This window comes from Rousettus aegyptiacus, unplaced genomic scaffold (assembly GCF_014176215.1).
Source record: "Rousettus aegyptiacus isolate mRouAeg1 unplaced genomic scaffold, mRouAeg1.p scaffold_m13_p_1, whole genome shotgun sequence".
NCBI lineage: Eukaryota > Metazoa > Chordata > Mammalia > Chiroptera > Pteropodidae > Rousettus > Rousettus aegyptiacus.
Genome location: NW_023416284.1, coordinates 151,286,577 through 151,304,333, shown reverse-complemented (window position 1 = coordinate 151,304,333; position 17,757 = coordinate 151,286,577). Strand labels below are relative to the sequence as shown.

The window sequence follows — 17,757 nt, the reverse complement described above, 5'->3', positions numbered from 1 at the left end:
AAACAATCAACCAATAAGCTGAAGATATTTCACTGTATTGTATGCAGGCCACAGATATCCTTATGATGACACTAATAGATGCAGTCTTAGATGCCACCAAGAACTCAAATAGAAGGTATTCACCCCACTTATTCTACAATTGGTAGAAATTATTACAATTAGCTTTGAAAACAAGCGTGCACGCTTGAAGTGCAAAGAAGTTTGTAACATTTTGTGTATAGCTTTCAGCAGCATTATTAATGACACACTTGGCAGAGGAAAACTGGCTATTTCTTGGGGCTGAAGACCTAGGGAAAAGTTTTCATGGAAAGTTATAGTCTATATCAGGGGTTAGTAAACTAACAAACCTAGCAGCTGCCTGGTTTCATAAATAAAGTTTTATTGGAAGACAGCCATGTCCAAAGCAGAGCTGAGTACTTGTGAAAGAGACTGGCCTGCAAAATCTAAAATATTTTAAAATCTGGCCTTTTACAGAGCAGTTTTCTGACCCCCGTGGATGTACACATCAATAAATATAGATATACTTAAAATAATATAGTATGTGAAAATGACTCATTTCACAATTTTACTGTGGGATAACTTATGAATAATAAATCCAAATATTAGATATGATTTTATTCTACCACTAGAATAAATGTCTTAGCAAAATTTCAACCTCGATGTGAATTCTATTCTCTCACTCCCTTGTGACACTGTCTATAGTTATTATGGCATTAAGCTGGTTTTTTAATCTTTATGTTCCCTTGAGATGTTCCCTAAGCAATCATTCAGTTCAATCAAAGAATGAATCAAAACAGTGACTTGCTATTGTAGAATATAAAATTTTTGCTTTTTAGCTGGTTTCATCAACTTGAAATGTAGAGTCTACATCATTTAAAAGGTTTTTTTTTTTTTGCTTCTTATGTGAAAATTCCTAGATAATGTGCAGCCTAGAAAATTGAAGTTTAACCTTAAATATTTCTTATAGAAATAAGTCTTTCATTGTATAAATAATTTCTAAACCCTTATCATGCCAGGCACTGTTCTAGATACCAGGGATCCAGCAAAGGAGGAGACATGCATGGCCCCTATCATCTGGAGCTTAGTTCTTATATAAAATGAATCTTTTTCAGTTAAAGGCGGAACTGGTTAGTACTCAAAGGAAACACAAATACAATCCATAACTGCTGAGATTGTCACAGAGCAATAGGAAACAGGTGCACTCCTGTACATAAATGTCTGGTTTCATGAAGTAACTGAATATGAAACTGGCAACCAGATTTACATTTAAGTTAGGCTGAGTTACACTGCAAAGTTTGAAACCATACAGAGTAGTTTACAAATGTATTTATTTAAAAAATAAAACTACATCCCCAGATATTTAAATGAAAGAAAAACTATGTAGATGACTAAGTGCTTAGCAATGTTATGAATGAAGAGTTTCAGTTACATAAAAATGAGGAAAGCAAACACATAGAAACACTTTAATTCTTTGTTCATGTTTGCTGATGAAAACCAAGAATCGACCATTTGGAACCCTCTAATCAATCAGTGTCTGGTTGCAATTTTGTCCCATTTTTTCAATGGCAGAGATATGTATTTAGATTTCCTTTTTTATTTGAGGGGACTGCTAACTCTATGTATTTTTAAAGTGAAAATAACTTTATCGTTATATAATTATAAAAATAATAAATGTTCATATACTGTTTCAGCCACTTGTAATTTATGCAGTTCTGAAAAGTGTGAAGACCGTGATATATAAGCACTCAAAATCTACTATCCTCAATAATGGCATTATTTATTGAGTGTTCATTGTGTCAGATGCTGCAGTATCTCATTTCTATGCAGAGACCTTGATGCTACCAGTTATATAGTATCCACTGACATGACCTCAGTTTTGCTGATGAGGAAACAAGAATTGAGAGAAGTTAAGTAACTTTTGATCAAGGCTGTGTAGCTGGCAATATCAGAGGTTCCTCATAGTATTCAGGGAGTAAACCTGGACAAGAAACCTGGATTTTTATTTTCACTAGACCTCTAACTGACATTTGGCATTTCTTCATTATAAATGTAAGCAATGAGCTACATTAGTATTAACAGTGCCTTAGATGTTCTCGCTAATAGAAATCACACATATTTTCATATCATGTTATAATTGCTGCAGATCTCTCTCATATTGCTTACACTCATCACTGCTTTGAAATGACAGTAGTTATTAGATGGGCTTCCAGATCTTGTGATTTGTAATTTGATATGTTACTATATCATCCCATTTTAAAATATTTTGATAACTTTAGTTTAATACAATTGGCCTGCTTTGTAATGCTATGCATTTTATTTTAGAGATTTAAAACATTGTGAAAGTGATCTCCAGGCTTCACCAGACTGCCAGAGGTACCCATAGCACAAAAAGTTAGAGACCCTTTGGTAAGGAGTGGGCTGAAAATCACACCTGGGTGGTCTGCTCCTGGCGCCTGGGCTCAGGCTCGCAATACTGTGCCTTTCTGCCCACCCTTGAACTCGTATTCTCAATTTGGTGAATATATTTTTCAGATTCCTTTCCAATTTAGAAAGAACTGATTAAGTAGTGACCATAAAAGTCTCCACGCTGTCTCACAGAGAGCCCTGCAGAGGACTGCAAGGGTCTACCCCTGAGGCTAGCAAACTTTTAAAAAAAAAGCTAGATAGTAAATATTTTAGGCTGCGGGTCAAATAGTCTCTGTCACAACTACTCAATGCAGTCATTTTAGGGCAAAAGCAGCCATGGATAATATATATAAAGAAATGGGCATGGCCGTGCTCCAATAAAACTATATTTCCAAAAAAAAAAAAAATGGAACTGGCGCAGAGTTCATAGTTTTTTCATCCCTGCTTTACAGGATGTCAGAGCTACAAGATGGAAGGAGCCATGGATCCTGAAAGGCTCCTTGGGAAGCGCTCCCTTCCACCCACAGAAGCTAGCAACACTAACTAATTCATCAAGATGGAAACCTCAAAAGACACTGTACTGAGTTTCCAAGCAGAAGAAAACCGTGTTTGAATATTCCCTGACCATCATTTTGGTATTTCATGTGAAATGTTTCGGGGCCTCACTGATGGCAGTTTTGCCAATTCTCTACTCACCACTGACAGTTTAAGAAATAGAAAAAAAAAAAAAGAGTTATAAAAGCTAAGTATTAATTCAAAAATCACCCACTTATAATTATATTTAGATACCATGAACTTAGATTTCATAGCCTCTTAAGATGCCACTCTTACAAAAAGAAATGTATAAGCTACTTATGGGAGTACTTTTATAAATAAGATGGGTAGAGTTGCTTTTCTGCTCATCAGCTGCCACAGACCGAGGCTGCCTGCCCTGGCTTTTCAAGTGCAGTTCTATTACTGAAATTGCTCACTGACACAGAGGATCAACAGGGTTGCCTGGCTCCAGATTCTAATCCACAGCTAATGAAAGATTCCACTCATAATGCAGTCTCTGCAAACTCTAGCATTGGCAATCGCATGTTAAGGATGCTTCAGATTGCTGGTCAAGTCGAGTTTCAGTGATTTGGAATGTTATCCTTTGCATTAATCTGCCCAGTGATTTTTGGTGTTCTTGTCATCTTTATTTAGAAATAAAGAGTTAAGCACCACAACAGTACCTGGCACACAGAAGGCATAGAATAAATATTTGGTGAGTGAAGTTCTTTTAAACTTAGTGCATAATAAAATATTATTAAATTAGCCTCATGTCTAGAGTTCTTAAACCTTTCTTGCCAAGTCTCTTATAACAATGACAACAACAAAAACAACAGCAACCTACAACAACAGCAGTAAGAGAAACTGGCACATGTGCGATGTAATTTTTAGAGGCTGACAGAGAGGATCAGAAAGGGTCATGAACTCTACACCTGTCCTCATAGGATGTAATCCAGATTACTAGAATAGGCAGCTAACAGTGTAAGAAACTTTTCTGATTATTTGTTAAAAATAACTCAGCAATTATAAAAAATTGATCTGGTATAAAGATGAAACTAAAAATTGCGGAATGTTTTCTAATGAATCTATACAGATGAAATTCTATAAAATTCACATGAATCACATTACCCAGAGTATTTAAAGTAGCCTTCTTGGACAAATGATTTTGAACTCTCTTATCTCCCTTTTTGTAGTAGTGAACATTTGGATAATAAAAACATTTTTCTGAGGTAAGAGTGTAAGTTTTATGCAGCCCTAAAATATTCCTCTTTCAATAGGATCACATGTGGTTTCATGCTGTTCAGTGTGGGGAACCATACCCAATGGCCTAAGTAGAGTGTTTAAAAGGGATTTGGAGAGAACTAAAAATGTTTCATTTTTTTCTCGATCAATTTCTTGTTAATTTTGATAAAACTACAAAAATAATTTCTGCTTATGAAATTACTTTCAACTTTAAATATTACAGCAATTCTGTGGCAATATGAAGCCTTGAAAAGGTAATAGCAAAATGTATGAAGTTGCTATTTTCTATTTTAAACATCAAGCAAAAGGGAATATCCTATATATTCAACATTGGCTGCTATTTTTTTTATAGAATGTTTAGCACATGATGGTATATCATGAAATAATTTTTTGGTATTTTATTTTAATAACCCTTGAATGTTTTGTACTTATGACTATTATCTAAAAACTACATTGTAAGTAATAAAGAAATCAAGGAATTTAATTGAAAATGACTGATACAATATTTTCTAAAATCCTACACAAGACCCCGGTTTTGTCTTTTCAAAAAATGATTAAGAGAAAATTCGGACAAAATTGTTAAAAGTTACATCTAGTTACAAAATCTTAAAATAAGATTAGTATCCTAAAAATAAGGATGGAGATTACTAAACCTAAACCATATATTTAATCAGAAGTACATCATTATTTTATGCAGCCTTAAAGTATTGGTCACCATTTATAAATTATTGAACCCTTCAAAAACTCCATAAGGCAAGTCACATCACTTTGATGTTTGGAGAATAAAAAAAAAATGGTTCGCAATACTTAAAGAGTAAACAGAAGGCACGATTTAAATCTAGACTCCTTTGACTTTGCAGTCCATGCTCGTTTTACTACTCCATAATGCTGAATTCACACTTCATGCTGTAGATACTGAATTAGCATTCTCACCCTAATTCCTTTCCTCCCCACACAACTTAGTGTTTTCTTTGTTAAAGTCACATATTAGCAGGTAACTGGAACTACTTTAAAAATCAGTTGGGAAATTCAACAGAGCATGGCATCTATAGGTAGAGAATGTGTCTTTGTTGTCCAGATGTTGCTTCTAAAGACCACATCTACACATCTTGGCTGGCCCGGTTTGTAGCCAACATACACTTATTTGTCTTCTGCAATTACGAATAGTCCTGCTGCGGAAGGAAGAGTAATGTGGAGGAAGAGTAATGGCCCCCTAAGATGGTCACATCCTAATCCCTGGACCCTGTGAGTATGTCATCTTACATGGTAAAAGAGACTTTGCAGTTGTGATAGAGTTAAGAATTTCAAGATGGAGAAATTATCCTGAATTATCTGGGTGGGCCCAAGTAATCACACAAAGGAAGCAGGAATGGCAGTCAGATTGGATGATGCTACACTTCTGGCTTTGAAGATGAAAGGGTCACAAGCCAAGGAATGTAGTTAGGCTTCAGAAGTTGGAGAAGTCAAGGAACCAGTTCTCCCCTAGAGCCTCCAGAAGCCATGTAGCTTTGCTGACACTTGATTTTAGCCCATTGAGACTTCTGACCTCAAGAGTTGTAAGATAATAAGCTTGTGTTGTGTTAAGCCACTAGTATGTGGTGATTTATTATAGCAGCCACAGGAAACTAATAACCTTTCAATTTCAAAAGTGCCCTTGTTCATACAATAAATATAAGGATATAGAAGTTATAACTGATCAAGCTCTGACCTTACAAAGACAACACACTATCAAATTGAAAATCTTCCATGCAAATCTCTTCCTGGGTTTGACTTTAGGGGGTCTCTGAGGGACAATAAAGCTTATTTCCTGTGCTTTCCATGGATTGCAATAGATTTACTGTTCTGGATTCAATAATGTTGTCAGTAATAAAGAACTGAAATATATCACCACTTCTCAAAAGTCTTGTAAAATTAGAGTTTGCAAGAGCACTATACCACGCAGATTGTCTAATTCAGAAGTAGGTCATTTGCTTCCCCAGGATGGGGCTGTACTGCCCAGTCAGCATGGCAGTCAGCACAATAGGCAGAGAAGCTGCAGACAGTGAACTGATGGGTGGGGAAGAGAATGGATTTTTTCCAAGGATGGAAAGTGAGAAAAAGCAAATAATCAATGTTGGGCAGGAGAGCTTCATTTAATCATTTAGTTCTGCCTGGGTAGGCAACATCTGTGAACAAATAGCCCTCCCCTTGAAACCTATAGATATTTATAACCAGCCCAGAAGGTGGTTCGGAGTAAAGACATCATCATGATTAAGTAAAAGAATGAATGATAACTACAAAGTGTAGTAAAACCAAATGAGATCTCAGAGGTCACTGGTCTATCAATTCTCTGTGAAGTGTGAGGCCCCTCCCACCATGCCTCTCACATTCGTGTCCAGCTCCTCTAGTGAGTGGAACTCCAAAGATGGTCTATTCCAGCAGTCCCTAACCTTTGTGGCACCAGGGACCCGAGCTTCTCTGAGAAGCTAATGCCTGATGATCTGAGGTGGAGCTGAGGCTGCCGATGCTAGTGCTGGGAAGAGGGTGCAAATATAGATGAAGCTTCTTTCACTCACCTTCTGCTGTGTGGCCCGGTTCCTAACAGGCCACAGACCAGTACCAGTCTGCAGCCTGCAGATTGGGGACCCCTGGCTTTTCCACTTTTGAATAACTAATTATTAAGGAAGTTTCTTTATCTTTAATCTTATAATCTTCATTCTTTGGTCCTAGTTCCATCTGCTTCAGCCATATAAGGTAAGTCTGAACCAGTAGCTCTCAATGGCGACTGCAAACTAAGATTACTTGGGAAGCCGTTAAAAAGCCGATGTCCAGGCTGCACTGCATACCACTTAGATAAGAATTAGTGAGAGTGGGACCCAAGCATCAGTACTTTGAAATATCTTCAGGTGATTCCAATGTGCTGCCAAGGTTGGGAGTTACTGGCTTAAAATCTCTTCCACACTATGCTCTTCATGCAGTAAAGACACTCCCAACTGAACTGAATCTTCTCGACCTTAGGCTGTGACTTGCAACCATCCCCTTAGAGCGGACAATGAGAGGAACAAGCAGTCATTACTACACAGCCCTGTAGAGGATCAGCGTTAGAAACCACCAGAGAAGACTTGGTGGCCCAGAGACTGTGGTGGAACTGACTCGATTCCTTTCATGTTTTTAAAAGTATAAACAGATAGATAAATTGGACTTCATCCAAATTAGAAACTTTTATGCTTCCAAGGACACTGGCAAGAAAATGACAACCATAAAGTGGCAGAAAATATCCATAAATCATACATCTGATAAGGGCCTAGTATCTAGCATGTGTAAAGTAATATGACAACTCAATAATAAAAAGACAAACTGGATGAATAATTTAAGTAGACATTTCTCTAAAGAAGATATGTAAAAATATTACCACCTTCTCCCACTCCGCCAAAGACACACACACACACACACACACACACACACACACACACACACACCCCACACAATCATTTGACATCACTATTTTTAAATTCTGCAAAATGTGCCAAGATTTTTGCATTGACCATAAATTTCTCTTAATGATAAAAGTACCTCCAATTGATATTATTTAAAAATCAGTTTTCTGAGTTGGCCCATCTGGCTGTGGTGGGAAACCGCAAGGCACTCAGAACTGCCCTCTGCACAGCTACCAAGAGCCTCCCGTCTGGGAAGCAAGCCCAAGGCAATGTCAGAGGCAGTGAACTGAGCCCTGGAGGGAAAGAAACCTGGGTTTTCCAAACAATGACTATTTGACTATAAATTCAAACATCCCTTGAAAAATCCTTTAAGAAATTGTTTACGCCAAAGGGAAGTTTCTTTTTTTTTTTTAATTTTTAGACTTAAATTGAGTATTGACTTTACTTCTTTGCAAATATTAATACTATTATTCCTAAAACAATTAGAGAATGGTATGAGGCAGTATTTATTCAGGATAAGTGCATGGTATCAACTGTAAGTACAATGAGAGTGAGAGGGAAAAGAAATAAAACATTTGTCTATGTCCTAATACTGGTTGCCATAATATTAACAGAGTTTTGCAAATATTGCCTCTATGCAGGATTCCAAATTGGTTAATAGGATTCTCATATTATTTTTAAAATCTTTGTTTCAAAGAGGAAATAAAACAAACAAAATATGAGATTTATTTTTTAAATTATTAAAAAGCATTGAATGTGAGCAAAGATTTAGTACAAGCTAATTCCCCAAATTTTATTAGCCAAATTATTAGCCAAAAAAGAGATATAATCTGAATTCGATAATTAAGGATTGTTAACTCAGCAATTCTCAATATTTAGCAATGTATGGAGACAATTTTTATTGTCACTACTTGGGGGGCTGCTAGTGGTATTGAGTGGGTTCAGGCCAGAGATGCTACTAAAGCACAGGACAGGTCTCCTCCCCCTCATAAAGAATCATCTTATCTGAAATATATATAGTGCCATGGTTAAGAAACCCTAGGTTAAATAAAGTATAACTATTCCATGGAATACTGTATATTCATTAAAAATAATCTTGTAGATTAGTGATTCTCAACTCTGGCTGTGCATTAGGATATGTGATGAGTCACCTGAAGAGAGCTTTTAACAGGTCGCACTCCTGACCAATCAGGACAATGCTCCCTGGGATGGGCCCTGGGCACAGCTATGTTTTATATTTTCTTCAGGTGATTGTAATGTATAGCTAGAGTTGAGAACCACCATTCAGACGCACATTATGTATAACTACTAAATAACAAGGAAATGTATATGTACAAAGCATGTAACAAAGCAGTGAGTACATTGTAATTAAATTTTTATGAAAATACATGAACTGAAAAATATGTGTCCTGTAAAAATATATATGCACTGTAAAATGGTATCAGTGTATAATAGGACTTATCTGTATTTTCTGACTTTATCACGATGAATATGTATTTCATTGTAATAAAAGACAACAGATCACTCTACCACTCTGGAAAACAATTTCGCAGTTTTATAAAACTAAACACGCTAGGACCATATGCCCAGCAATTGTACTCTTGGGTTTACCTCAGAGAAATGAAAACTCTGTTCACACAAAATCCTATACATGAACGTTCATAGCAGCTTTATTCATAATAGCCCCAAACGAAACAACCCAGATGTCCTTCCCTGGGTGAATGGTTAAGTAAATTGTACATGCAACAGTGTTTAGCAATGAAAACCAATGAACACTGATACAGGAAACAATCTGGGTGGATCTCCAGAGAGCTATGCTTATGAGAAAACGTTACATACCACATAATTCCATACCGTTCTTGAGGTGACAAATGTAGAGAAATGTAGAGAAATGTAGACTAAATTAGTGGTCTTGCAGGGTGAAAGGAAGTAAGGATGGCTATAAAAAGGCAACATGAGCAACGCTTATGGGATGGAAATGCTTGTATGTTGACTGTATCAGTGTCAATGTCCCCATAATGTGCTATAGTTTTGTTACCGATGGAGGAAACTAGTAAAAGGGAAAATGGGGTCTCTCTCGTATTATTTCTTAAAATGGCATGTGAATCTACAATTATTGTGAAAGTTTAATTTTTAACAAGACAATAGGAATCCATTTTAACTAGAAAAAAGCACTATGTTGAACCAATTATTGCCTTAAGGAAATTTATCTTTTAAGTAATAACAAATGTATGTGTAGAGTAAAAACATTGCTTTAAGAAATAAAAAAAAAATCTATTTCACTTTCAAACTGGTGAATACAGAAATTTAATTTTCCGATAACACAGCTTCCCTTCCGGTAGCATGATGAGGGTTACTACATGGTTTCCTATTCAGCAAAGTTACTTATCCTAAGTCAGTGGTAACATACAAATGATGGGAGAAGATGGATTGTAGAGAATGAGAATTTACCTGGTGCATCGGCCTTCTTGGCTCTAGATGGTTGTAAATGTGGAGAGTCCCAGGTTTAATCACAGGTCAGTGGATATATGAGTAGTGACAGACTCCAATAGGAATGAGCACTGTTCAGGTACACCTCAAGTATTTGTTCTTGAATTCAGAGAACATTGGCCTCACAGGAGAGCCTGTTAACAATGCAGACTCCCTCGGACATGTCCCCAGGTACTGATTTTGTGGCTCAGGGACGTGGTCCCTGAATCTGCATTTTCATGAATTGCCCTTGGGGACAACAGATTTTCGGGAACACTGCTGTAAGGAATACCAAGAACTGGACAGGATCTGGACTGCCCAAGAAGCGAACTCAGTCCTCAGAGCAACAGATTTTAGTCTCCTTTCCTTAAGGAAGATTAAAGGGGTTCTTCTAGTTTGGGGATTTATAAAGACAATTACAGAAATAATTGCTGAGAACAGAACTCATGCTTAAAGATTGGACTAGATGTAAATGTTTAGCTGCAGAGAGGAGAAGAAAAACGGTGGCCACTGTGTGTGCTGATGAGACCATAGCTAGGTGGTCTCATGTCTGCAAAACATAATGAAATGTGTATGCAAGGGGGTCGTAAAGGAAGCTGGACCTCCCAGCACTGTGGCTGGGAACAGCTTGAGGAGAACATGCTGTGACTTTACTTTTTTACCCTTAAGAGGACCAGAATGTACTCAAGAAATGGAGAATGCATTATGTAGACAAAAAAAAAAAAAAAAAAAAAAAAAAATTACAAACAGTGTATAAATATTATCCAGTTCTTAAACCATTCCTTTAAGCTGTCATTTTTGCCATCACAGTGGTCACAAGACTCCACATAAAATAAGGGCTCAGAACTGTCTGCTGCCATAGCCACTTTCTCTGCCCCTCCTCTTCCAGATCTGCTTCCGGTCCTCCAAGCAGCTAACCTTGTTTGTGACCTCTTTCCCAGCCTTATCTGCCTTTCTGTCTCTTTCTGATCATCAGTAGGCACGACTCTAGCTCTCTTAGTAATATTTCTGATTATTCATTTCAGCCACTTCGCCTCTGGTCCTCTCTAGTACATACGCTTCCCAGCTCAGAACTTCTCTGGGAACCTCCAAACTCAAGGTGACCTGGTTGAAGATGCCCTGCTCACTGAGATGCCCTAGCAGCTGGCCATATCCATGTGCCAGTGATTTTAACTGTAAATCCACTGGTGAAGCACTTGGCTAGAAGTGGCCAGAACAGTGTTACTTTTCTTCTGTCTCTGCTTTTGCCTGTCCTCATTTGGTCTTATCTACTTGGATATTCCATACTTGTCCTTTTTCGCACTGTTCTTAGTTCCCATTGACCTTTACCTTACAGGACTGGTTAAGGAATGGCAAGTGTGTCTCTCTCACATACCTACCAGTTCTAATCAATTGTTAATAGTTGCAGGGAGTTTAGCATTTAAAAGATAGTATCTGACATCTATGTGTCAGAACCAATTAGTCACACCTTCCTTGGACTGGGATGTGAGTAGTCTTCAAAAAGACTGCCATCTTTGCACTAACTTCCTTTTTTCAGGGCCGATATATCAGCTGCAAATACTTCACAATATCTCTTTGCACTCTTTTACTCAAACCCCAACCTTTTAGCAAAGAAACTACAGTTGCTACTTGAACAAGACAGGTTTTAGGAGTGCTGATCCCCATGCAGTTGAAAATCCAGATATAACTTTCAACTGCCCCCAAACTTAACTACCAACAACCTACTGTTGACCTTACTGATAACATAAACAGTCAATTAACACATATCTTGTAGATTACATGTATTATATACTGTGTTCTTACAATAAGGTAAGCTAGAGAAAACAAAATGTAATTTAAAAGTCATAAGGAAGAAAAAATACATTTATAATACTGTATTTATTTATTGGAAAAAATTCACATATAAGTGGACCCATGCAGTTTAAACTCATGTTGTTCAAGGGTCAACTATATTTCAAATGCATTAACATCTCCATTCATATTTGCAGATATGAAAGTATCTGCAGAAAAAATAATTCAAGAATTATGTTTTTCTCTCCAGTGAGAACACACTTGCCAGTGCCTTTGGCAGAATCCATTTTGCAGTTATAGTTGTGAATTATACAAATCTTCCTAGCTTTAGTCTGAACAAAGAGTAGCTTCTGGGCTGAATGGTGTCAGAAAAACTGTCCCCATATTGAAAGCCATTCCCACTGTGGCAGTTTCTTATCTTTCACTATCAATCTTCTGTAGTTACTGGTCTCTTATAACAAAATGTTTCCTCTGTCTTATGGTTAAAATGTGAATGCCACATCATGAGGGTTAGCATACAGTTTCAATCCTACCTTCTTACACAAAGTCGGGCATTCCACAGCAGGGCATTCTTACCTGTATGTTATTCCTTACCAAGTGTCTTCACAAAGGAGCACAGATTCAACTTACCTTGTAATGGAAGAGAAACAACCCGCAGAAGAGACTGTACAGATCTGCCGTGAGCAGGGAGAGGTTGACCGAAGTGGCACTGGTTTTCTTTATGACTACTGGCATGAAGCTGTAGAGACCAAACATGCAGGCACTAAAGCCGACGTAGAGCAGGCCTGGGGGGAGAGGGGAGGCAATGTCGCGTTAAGAACATGGGTGGAAGCTTCTGAACTCTCCTCTTAATTGTTCAGTAATTACCTTCTATTATCCATGCCTGTTAAAACTTTTCTCATTTCAGTTTTTTATTTGAAAAATAGGAATATAGCTGCTTGGCGTCATGTATTGCTCACAATGATAAATAACTACATAGTCCTTAAAACTGAAAAACTTACTTGTCAAAGAGATCTGGACGAAGTCAGAGTACTGAATTGGAACCCTCTCTGTGTGACCTTGGGCAGACCACTCCTTGCCCGAGCCCAAGATGATCTGTTAATTTCTTCCAGATATGTGAATCCTGTTCAGGGCAATCGCCAACACACAAGAAACCTACTCCCTTATTGCATTTCCTAGCATGCCATGGGCTCTCACACGTAAGCTCTGCTGTTTTACAAATAAATAGGTAAATGCTTTGCAGACCATCAAAGAATTAATGTATGAAAAAGAGAAAAAATGCCCTTAAATAATATATGGTCAGTCTCTCATCCTCTAAGTCTCTCTCTAATTATAACTAGACTCATAATTATTAATAATAATTTCATAAGCACACAATTTTGTTGGTTCCCAATAGAAGTTTGTGGCTAAATCTAGAGTGTGGCTTTTTCTTCCCCTAGATGTTGATACAACACAAATGTAAGAAAAAAGGTATTTCTCTGCCTTGAAAGAACAGGCATAGAAAAAGCACAAATAATACAATTCAGTGGATCTGTGGGGTTTACAATATAATAAAACTAACCAACCTTTCCAAAGGAATCCTTGATATAATATATCCGGTGTGGGCCACGGGCAGGTTGCTTCTTTGAATCCTGTGAATTTTGGAGGGTTTGGTAGGTCTAGATATCCAGTCCCTTTGACTATGAAGACCAGTGACTCCTCCAACGAGAAGTTTGGTTTTCCCATGTGAGAAGTATTTAAGGGCATAAATCATTCTTCTATACATTTCTGATCCTAAGTTTAAGGCAAGTCGCATCGTCTATATATAAAAATTATTTTGAACATTAAGTAAGCAAACTCAATACAACAGCCCCCTCTAGTGTGGTGGAAGTGCCCCAAGAGAAAACTGGAATAACCACTTTCCTAGTTCTGTAAGGTACCAGTCCTCTCTCTCATGGGTATTCCATCGTAGCCGTATCAGATGGTTTTTGATGCTTCAACAGAAATTTTAATTCCTTAAAAATTGTCAATTTTCCTGTACTTCGATTTCAGGCTGCTTTATAATTCACTTTCCTTTTCACCAAATGATTTAAAATGCAATACTAAATAATCTATGATTAATACATGAAAAGATATAAAAATTAATTCAGTATTTCTTTATGGAATCTGAGACTAGGGACAAAATATATTCTTAAATCGATACACTAAAAAAGAAAAAAAAGAAAAAAAAATCAAATGAGCAGAACATAGTCCGAGCATCAGAGTTGAATTTTTAAAAAAATTTAATAAAAAAAATTTTGTTTTGGAGGGCATCACTGATTTAGATTATCCATGACTGGGTTAGAAAGTTTCAGAATTCTACCCTTCCATTACTTTGACAAGCAAACCATGGCCTCTCACATATGGGCTCTGATATTCTATATTCACTCAATTATTTAACCATTTATTCACTAAATACCTGCTACGCCCTAGGCATTCTGTTGTGGGCCACCAATGCAATGAATAAGAGGATAAGGAAGAAGTTTAGACTTGGTATCGCACTATGAAGGAAGAAAGCCTTCCTTAGAAGGAACAGCAGGAGGCTTGCTTTAGGAAAGATGACTACCAAGGCTTCTCTATAAAAGGAGTATAGAGGACTATAAGGCCAGGGGAAGAATATTTTAGGCAGGGAGATCTACAAATGAAAAGACCTGCAGAAGAGACAGAGCCTGTGTTCCAGGAGCTGCCGGAGGCCAGAATATCTGAGCGGATAGGTAGAATTGGGCAGTGATAAGGGATGAGCTTGGAAAATGGGGCAGGTAAAATGAATTATTTAGGGCCTTGTAATTCTTGAAAAAAAATTGTTATCTTCTTAATCCAGTTGTAATATGAAGTCATTGAGGAGTTTGTAGCAGGTAGGCTACTGTTTGGAGAAGGGATTGGAAGGAGAAAAGCATGGGAGGAGATCAGTGAGAAGTGTAGTATCATAGTCCAGTCAAGAGGTGCTGGTGGGTTTTCTTAGAATGGCAGTGGAGATGAAAGGAAGTGCCCGGGTCTGTGAAGACTCAACAGGTCCTGGTGATAGACTGGGTGTAGGAGTGAGGGAAACAAAGGCATCAAGGATATCCATGGGTTCTTATGGATTCTGGCTAATTTAGCAACTGGGCGAATTGTGATGCCACTTACTGCAATGAAGAGAATTGCAGTAGAACCAGGTTTTCAGAGAAAATAAAAGGCTCTAGTTTGAACGTGTTAAATTTTAAATGCTTATGCATCATCTAAGGATTTGTCCAGTAGGTAGCTGGATATATAATTGGCAGGCTCAGAGGAGAGGTGTGACTTTACGAGCACAATTGGTAAAAAAAGAAGAGCACAAAAAATAGATAAACGGCAGAGTCTCACTCTACATATCAGGCAAGCTCAGAATACTTCAAACTTTAACATTCTAAATGTATTTTTAAATACTTCAGAAATTGTATGTAAGGGAATGGGAGTGGAACAAATACATCATCATCACAGTCAAGCACTTTACTAGGTCAACCAGTGTTTTTGTGTGAATATCTTGTTTTGTGAGCAAAGTATAGTCAGCCAAACAAACACCACTGAATTGAGAAAGGGGATGCAGTATTAGTGCAATTTACTGATTTGCTATTCTGAGATGGACATTATCTAGTTAATGAACATTAGCAATGTATCTGAAGGCCCAACTTGCTGTCCATGTAGGGTTTTCAAACAATCAATCAACACAAACAAATGAACTGAATTGCTTTTTGACTGACAACTGCATCATGGCTGCAGTAATTATGTTTATAGACAGAGCATGCACATAACCATTTCTTAATTGAAATTTTTTCTCTCATTGATGACAGAATTCAGTCACTTTTGTCCTCATGCACTAAAATGTTTTAAGCAAAAGAGACTGGAAAAAATACTGTCGGCTAATACCAATTGAGAGCTTGCTATGTGACATGAACTTTATATACATTAATTAATCTCCACGACAGTGCAATGTCATTGCTACTCTAATCCTCTTAATACAGGTAAGGAAATAGGTTTATAGAGTGTATCAGTCAAGAAACAGTCCAGGCCAGGTTCAACAGAGGAAATTTAATATGGAGTACAAGTTACAAAGGTGTTTGAATGGCTCATAGGGAAAACCAGAATGGTGAGACAATAAAGAATCTAGCAATAGCAGTAAGTTACTCACACCCTTGTTTTGAGAGAGTTCCAGTGGGGGCCATGTTACCAGGGATCAGAAGTGAGAGAATCCAGTTGAGGTAGCATCGTAGAGGACACTCAGCCCTTTCTAGAGATCCAACCCAAAACAGAGAGAAACAGGGAGGAGCACCCCCATTTCTTTCTTCCTCCCACTCTCCAGTCTCCCTCTGCTGCCTCCCTTTGGCCAAACCTGAGTGAAAGCCAATTGACAAGGGAGCCTGGGAAGTGTATTTTGCATGACTCAGCCTCTGTGATGCAGAGAAGGGCAAAGTAAGAAATAGATGGATCTGAGAGTAAACAGGCAAAAGGCCAGCATACAGAGGGAGCAACTTGCCCTAAGGTCACACAGGCCATATGGCTTTCAGTTCTGTGCACATACCACTACTCTATATTGCTTAATTATTATGAAGAGAAACTGGGCTTTGAAGGAGTACACTATTTGATTCTAATTAGCATCTCATATGCCATATATAACATATATGATATATACCCGTGTATATGTAATTATGTGATATATACTATACACATGTATGCAGTATGTGTCTTTGTATGCTGCATATATTTTATTTCATCACTTTCTTTGGGATTCCACTGGTGTTCTTTCACTTTCCTCTGAAAATCCTAGATTTTTAAAATATTATTTTTAATCCTTAAAAATAAGATCTAGGTTAAATGGTTTTTCAGAATATATGCATAAGGCTAAGTCTGTAAAGGGCACCAGCCTGGCGGGCCTTGCTCAGACAGTGGCCATTAGTCCCAGCACGGGAGACGTGAGCTTCGTCAAATCATGTCACCTCCTTAGGCCTCTGATTCGACTTTGGTTAAAAAAAAAAAAAAAAAAAAAAAAAAGAGCGTATCCTTAATTTCATTTTCGTTAAGGTCGCTCCTGCTCTGTGGTCCCATTATTCCACCTTCAGGGAAAGGTCAAATGTCCTGTTTCAGCCTCCAGGAAAAACCGAAACCGAAAGAAGCATCACCCACGACACAGAAAGTGAAGATGCCCCCTGCGTGCCACAGAGCTGTGCTAGCTGAGCCCCGCACACTTTTTCTTTCCTCTGACATTTGACTTTCGCATCAGCTTATGTTTGTTCACACATCCTTTAACACGACATGGCAAACGAGGTAAAGGAAATGTTTAAGTTATTTATTAGATTTCCAACTGCTTGGACACACCTGCTTCTCAGAAGGACAGTTTAGCTTTATTAGGTCATACTTGAATTTAATGATTACATAACCAGATTCGGTTATTCTGTTCAGTAGGGTAAAACAAAGAAATAAAAATAAACAACAACTGTTATCTTTGGCTTTTAACTGCCCAGTATCTTGCAATTGGCCAATATTATAGGAAAATAACAAAATCTGCTTCTAAAAAAATTACCTTCTAAGTCCCAAATATAAAAAGCACATTTATTATTTCACTTACTTTGTAGGGAAAAAAATTATCTTTTTACTTTGAGAAAGTGGCAACTATATGAGCTGTTCCAGATACTGCATGGAGATTACTGGTGTGGAAACAAGGAAGGGAGAGAAATGCATTGGCAGATGGTGGGAGATGAAGATAGCCTAGATTCCTGTCCCTTAACTTAGATGCTGCAAGCTCTCCACCAAGACACAGAGATCAGAGCTCGGCACTCCTGGGTGACTTCCCACGGAGTAGGGGGAACGCTGACCCCACTGATGTCTCCCTGCCTCTCTAGTGCACGAGTCACAGCAGCTGGGATGT

General features: G+C 37.8%; 1 protein-coding gene across 2 annotated transcripts in view; it reads right to left on the bottom strand.

Moving 5' to 3' along the window:
- The window catches only part of SLC35F1 (solute carrier family 35 member F1), a 345,733-nt gene that overhangs the window by 18,125 nt on the left and 309,851 nt on the right, over positions 1-17,757 (bottom strand). For both annotated transcript variants that reach the window (XR_001597951.2, XM_016153574.2), the window contains exon 7: positions 12,489-12,643. Coding sequence is in view for 1 of the 2 variants with exons in the window: in XM_016153574.2 (XP_016009060.1) it covers positions 12,489-12,643 (155 nt within the window). In the remaining variant the exon portion in view is untranslated. The remainder of the gene's footprint in view (positions 1-12,488; positions 12,644-17,757) is intronic.